The sequence below is a fragment of the Cyrtonyx montezumae genome, unplaced genomic scaffold, assembly GCF_038088225.1.
Source record: "Cyrtonyx montezumae isolate F1298 unplaced genomic scaffold, pur_monq_1.0 scaffold_8, whole genome shotgun sequence".
Taxonomy (NCBI): domain Eukaryota; kingdom Metazoa; phylum Chordata; class Aves; order Galliformes; family Odontophoridae; genus Cyrtonyx; species Cyrtonyx montezumae.
The window spans coordinates 58395590-58401589 of record NW_027072089.1 but is presented as its reverse complement, the minus strand read 5'-3'; the positions used below and the strand labels follow the sequence as shown (position 1 = coordinate 58401589).

At 48.4% G+C, this 6000-nt stretch overlaps 1 protein-coding gene across 1 annotated transcript in view; it reads left to right on the top strand.

The window, feature by feature from the left end:
• Positions 1-576: 576 nt before the first annotated feature.
• GALNT12 (polypeptide N-acetylgalactosaminyltransferase 12) overlaps positions 577-6000 on the top strand; it is a 41785-nt gene continuing 36361 nt past the window's right edge. Inside the window, exon 1 of the mRNA XM_065753539.1 lies at positions 577-1137. Coding sequence (XP_065609611.1) covers positions 755-1137 — 383 coding nt within the window. The 5' untranslated portion in view covers positions 577-754. The remainder of the gene's footprint in view (positions 1138-6000) is intronic.

Genomic DNA, 6000 nt, shown 5'->3' with positions numbered 1-6000 from the left:
AGGAAATTCATCACTTACGTTGTCCTTCAGTGCCACATCCACATGTTCCATGAACACCTTCAGGGACAGTGCCACTGCCTCACCACCACTTGCTCTTCCCTAGTCTGAACAATCCCAGTTCTCTCAGCCATTCCTCATAAGACCTGTGCTCCAGGACCTGCGCTGCTTTGCTGCCCTTCTCTGCACACGCTCCAGGGCTTCGGTGTCTCCCTTGTAGTGAGGGGCCCAAAACTGCATACAGCACTCACCAGGGCCGAATACGTGGGGACGATCACCTCCCTGCCCCTGCTGGCTGCAGTATTTGTAACACAAGGCAGGATGCCACTGGCCTTCTTGGCCACCTTAGGCACACTGCTGGCTGTCAGCTAACATCTCCAGATCCTTTTCCTCCGTGCAGTTGTGTCAAGTGACATGGGGACAACACATCTGGAACTTCACTCGCCCCACCGAGCGCAGCCCGACGCGAGTCCCTACCCCGCGAACCGCCCCGCCCGCCCCGGCAGCCCGCGGCCGCCACGTTTCCCTGCCCCGCGGGGCGGCCGGCGGCGGGCGGGGAGGAGAGAAGGGAGGAGCCGCGGGCGGCGGAGCCGTGCGGGTTTCCTGGCGAGGCGGGGAATTGGCGCCGGCTGAGTTGCGTGGCTTGTGCAGGTTCGCGAAAACTTGGCCGAGTTCTCCCGGGGCGAAGGCGTGCCTGCGCCCGCGTCCGGCAGAGATCCCCGCCGGCCTCGCCCGGCTCCCCGCAAGCCCGCTCGGCATGGCCGGCCTCGTCGGCCGCGGGATGTGCTGGGGCAAGCGGGGCCGGGGCTCCCGCGGCGGGGGCACCCTGCTGGCGCTGGGGCTGCTGGCCGCCCTCGGCTTCCTCGCCTGGCGGCACGGCCCCTCGCCCCGCCGCGCCGCCCGCGGAGCCCCGCCGCCGCCCCCGCCGCCCGCCGACGCCGAGCGGCTGCGGAAGCCGGTGTACGCGAAGCCCGACCCGCAGCCGGGAGCGCTGGGCGAGCTGGGCCGGGCGGTGCGGCTGGAGCTGAGCCCGGCCGAGAAGCGCCGCCAGGAGGAGAGCATCCGACGGCACCAGATCAATATCTACCTGAGCGACCGCATCTCTCTGCACCGCCGCCTGCCCGAGCGCTGGCACCCGCTGTGAGTACCGCCGGGAGCCGAGAGGCGGCTGCGGGGCGGGGCGAGGAGCCGAGCCCAGCCAGCCCGGCACGGCACGGCTCGGATCGGTGCGGCGGCTGCCCCGGGCCGGCAGGTGCCCGTTGCCTGCTGTCAGCGGGTCACAGCCCTCAGCTCCACTCGGAAACGCGAGGGCTGTTGGTACAGTATCGCATTTCCCCGCAGACCGCTTTAAAAGCATCGCATCGCTAATAGACTGCTTTCTTCCCAAAGGCAGAAGAGGGCACGGCCGTGGCGCAGCCCAGGAGGGGCTGATTTCCTCTGCAGAGTGGTGTCAGCCTTTCCGCATGGCACCGTGCCGGTCCCGGTTGTCCCCCGGGTAGGTCACTGCCGGCTGTGTGCTTTTCCAACCACTCCCAGCTCTACAAATATTGTATTTCCCAGAATTCAGCTTCGCACTGCACTCAAGTGCTTCACGCCACACAGTGTGAATCGGGCAGTTCTGTCACAAAGATGATTCAGGTGAATATTTACTGGGACTGTGCTGCTGTTTCGTGACATAGAAGTGTCCACTGAGATGCTGAAAGTCCATCTAACTTGGCACTTATTTTGTTACTGGACAACCTGTTGTTGGGGCAATTCATCAGAGATAATGGCTCTACCCTTTAATATAAGGATTAGATACCAGCTGATGGTTTGAGTTGACAGACCACAGTTTGGTGCAGTCATGAAGGTGGTGCTGCACAGTAGGTTTTGGTTCTGGCCTAATGCAAATGCTGTGTTTGGGTCAGAGGTTCACCTTGACATGGCCTGTCCCTTATGCAAGTAGCCAGCTGCTGAGAAGAATGGCCTTAAACCAAGAGAAGAGGGGGCCAACTAGGGTATGTCACTTTAGCCAAAGGGGCCAAGGCTGCAGTTAATACAAGCTCAAGACCCTTCCACTTCAGCCTCAGCCAGTTGGTTTCATTGCAGCAGGTTCATGTGGTCACAGGAAACTGGGGAAAGGGCAGTCCTGTCTCTGACATAAATTCCCATCTTGTTTGTGTGTCCTGGCCAGCTGCTCACCCAATTCTACTGACAAGTGTTCAACCTAAAATGGGAACCTTTTGGTAACAAAAAATTGCAGTGTGAATGCAAGGCCTCTTTACTGTAAATGTAAGCCTGACAGAAGGCTTCTTTACCTTGTAAATCTCACACTGTCCCCTCTTAAGCAGTCTAAAGACTGGACTGTAGCATCTATAGAGGCTTTAGTTGTCTTCCTTCAGGAAGAGTTTAAGTCATTTTACCAAATTATTTAGGACTTCTGCAATTTCTTCCAGACCTCCTGGAGGAAATGGAAGATCGCAGTTGCTAAGTGAGCGATGATGTAGATAGAGGAGGCAAATTCATGAAATAATGTAAGAAGGCAGTTGGATTTTGCTATGGTGGCATGCTGTTTTTTATTTTAGTACTTAGATGTTGAAATGATAAAATATCTAAGCCAAAGGATTGCAGGGGGTTAATGACATAATCTTGGAGATAATTGTTTTCTGAAGATAAGGCTGTGTTGTACTGTTTTAGTATCTATCTATCTATCTATCTACTGGTACACTGAAGTTGTTCATGTATTTCCACACAGTTAAATATATATTACGGCAGAAGCATCACAGAACATTTATCCGACTCACACAGTAAATGTAAAAAAAATTCCCCAAAGACAATTTTGCAATAAAGTTGTTAACTACCTTTGTTAAGAGGGAAGAGATCCAGGTACATGTGTGAGGCAAGTCTTGAAATTTAGGTCCAAGGAAAATGGGAGATTGAAAAGAAATGGGAGTAAAGACAGGCAAAAACCCTTGGATGCCCCTCTGCTTGTTTTAACTTCACTGTCCTTCCACGTTGATCAGTGACCCACTTTGAGGGTGCTACCAAACAGAATTCTGGCTTGTAAGACTTAGAATATCTAAACTAGTAAGCCTTTAACCTGCTCTGCAAAATTACGGATACAAGGTGTTGCTTTATTGGAAATAGATGACACAGATTTTTCCCACTGCTGTATGTTGGACCAGAAGTGTGGCAATAGTTACGGATAAAAGGTGAAAGGGAGCTGTGAAGGTGTTCACTGGCAGGAAGAAGAATATGGTCTGAGTTTAGCCCTCAAAATTGTGTCATATTTGATTATGAAATCTATCAGATGGTATGATCTTTATTATAAAAGTTTCTTGAGCATGAGATGCTTTTCTTACTAATACATTCTTGCCAATGTAAATGTTCAGACCTTTATTCCTTGTTGTTCTCATGGACTACCATAACATGTTATTCTGACAACTGATCCTTTTTCTCTTCAATTAGAGACCTGTAGAAGGTGACAACTTCTGTCATTTCCTTTGGACAGTTGCTGCTTCCTTTAACTGTCTTGGCTTGTCATCAGCATCTAATAATACTGTGTTTTGTCACACAGAAGCTTTTTAGAACTATGAGTATATTCATATACGTAAAAATCAACCTATGAACAAGTACTCTTTTGGTTAAAGTATTGTAAATAAGTATGTACAATTTGCCAGGAAATTATGAAGCAGTGATACAGTTTGTAAAAGGCAAGGAGCAAAATACATCATAGGACTGTGGAGTAACAAGTTGGGTCAAATTCTTCAGTGGCTCTTCAGCGTCAGAGTGTGTTGCTGCGTGTTTTCTTTGTTAGGTCCAATTTGGAAGGTGCCCAAGGCTGAGTCCTCAGCAGCCTCATTGGGCACCTCTTCAGAGCCATGGTGATTTTTTTTTCCCCCAGTTATCATATTATCTAGGTAAGAAAGATTTTCTTCCAAACATCTATCCTTCACTTAGGCAGCCTCAATCAATGAATGAAAAATGCATTTCCAGTTTTTCTGCAGAGGTTCTTTTAAATTCAGAACTGTTCTCGAGGATTGTTCATGGTTTTAGACACTTTACCTTTCTGGGAGAAGGAAGGCTCTATTTCTCATGATTGGAGCGCTTTGCACATTCGTTTCAGAGATGGTTTCCATATAATCACACCAGCCTTCTTTTGTCTGAGTAGTTACAAAAGGAGGAAGGCAGGGTGAGGCACTTTTGTGCTGACTCAGCATTTTCCACATACTTGGCACTTTATGCTGTCATTCATGGTGGAAGCCTGAATAAGCCCTCGGGCCTCATTCCTTCTGTCCTCACAAGCTGATGGAGTTGTCTTTCTCATCTTTGTCTACCTGATAAATGATTTTGAGTCACCACAGAACCCCCCCAAAACATTGGAAATGGTCTGCATGATAACTCGGCTATAAAAAAAGTTTAGAAGTTTGGTTTTTAATTTGAGATTCTGTGTTGTGGAGAGAAGGCTTGTTTTAAGTGTGTATATGTTAGTGTTCAAATACACAGATAGTTTCCTCTATCACCATTGCTCTTTATGCTTGTAGGACATGGAGCTGTTGGAGCAGGTCTAGAAGGGGCCATGATGATCAGAGGGCTGGAGCACCTCCTCTATGAGGACAGGCTGAGAGTGCTGGGGCTCTTCAGTCTGAAAGAAGGCTCTGGGGGGACCTTAGAGCAGCCTTCCAGTACCTGAAGGGGGCCTACAAGAAAGCTGAGGAGGAATGTTTCATAACGGCATGTAGCAATAGGATGAGGGAAAATGGTTTTAAACTGGAAGAGGGTAGATTTAGACTAGATACTAGGAATTAATGCTTGCTGTGAGAGTTGTAAGACACTGGAACAGGTGTGAATGCCCCCTTTGTAACTGTTGAAAGCCAAGCTGGATGAGGCTTTGAGCAACCTGATCTAGAAGGAGGTGTCCCTGCCTATAGCTGGGGGTTGGAACTACATGATCTTAAAGGTCCCTTCCAACACAAACCATTCTGTGATTCCATGTTTCTATGTTATCCCTGAGTTTAAAGCAACAGTTTTGGGTGAAGTTTTTCCAACTTTTAAAACTGCTTTTTCTGCCTGTTCTTTCATTTGAGTCTCACACAACTTGTCTTGGTACAGTGCTTTGTTTTGTTTACTGTGCTGTGAATACCCAATTCCATAGGCTGCCCGTCTAGTAGTATCTTGCCGGCAAATTCACAGAGCAATCCTTGAGACTGGCTGCTCTCCGTCTTCTGCTTTGGGTCGATGTGGTACTGAGAGACATGCTTTAGTGGGTGTTGTGGTGGTGGGATGATGGTTGGGCTAGGTGATTCTGGAGGTCTTTTCAAACCTTAGTGATTCTATGAAGTGACAGCATCTGGGTGTGATGGGCAGGCTGCTGTTTCCAGGAGCCTCACCTGCTGCTGTAGCAGTTAGGGCTTTCCTCTCCAGTGCCCTGGCTGCTTCCATAAGCATCCCACATTTTCCAGTATCTTTAGATGACAGATAAAAAACAGCAATCACATTTTACAGCACTGAAAGTGGACTCCGTGGCATGCTTATCTACAGAAGCTTGAGCTTCCAGGCACACTCCTTCCCTACGCATGCAGTATTTGCACACAGGCTTCATTTACTGTAGGTATGTCCATGCTTTACAGCTGAGCAGAGTCCAAACAGACAATATTTCTACACACAGGCAAATGTTTTGCATAAAACACTTGTAGCTGTATATGCTTTTGCTATCTTTGTAACACTATGGTTGTTATTTTCATGTTGCTTTTTTTTTTTCGTGTTAGTTCATGGGTTTTTTTTAATTATTATTATTCCTCTGAGGTTTTTTGGAAGAGATAACTGGGTATAAGTAACTAAATAAATTATATTGCCATTTAACTACGTTGGTCATAATGCCTTCTAGTTGTTACTTTATCATCAGTTTGCAGGATTCTTCACATTTGTAAATAGGCTTTGGACCCACACAGCAGCGTGTGACTGGGGTTTCTCGTTTCTTCCTCCTGTGGTTGTGTGGAGGAGTAATACATCTGCAGCATTACT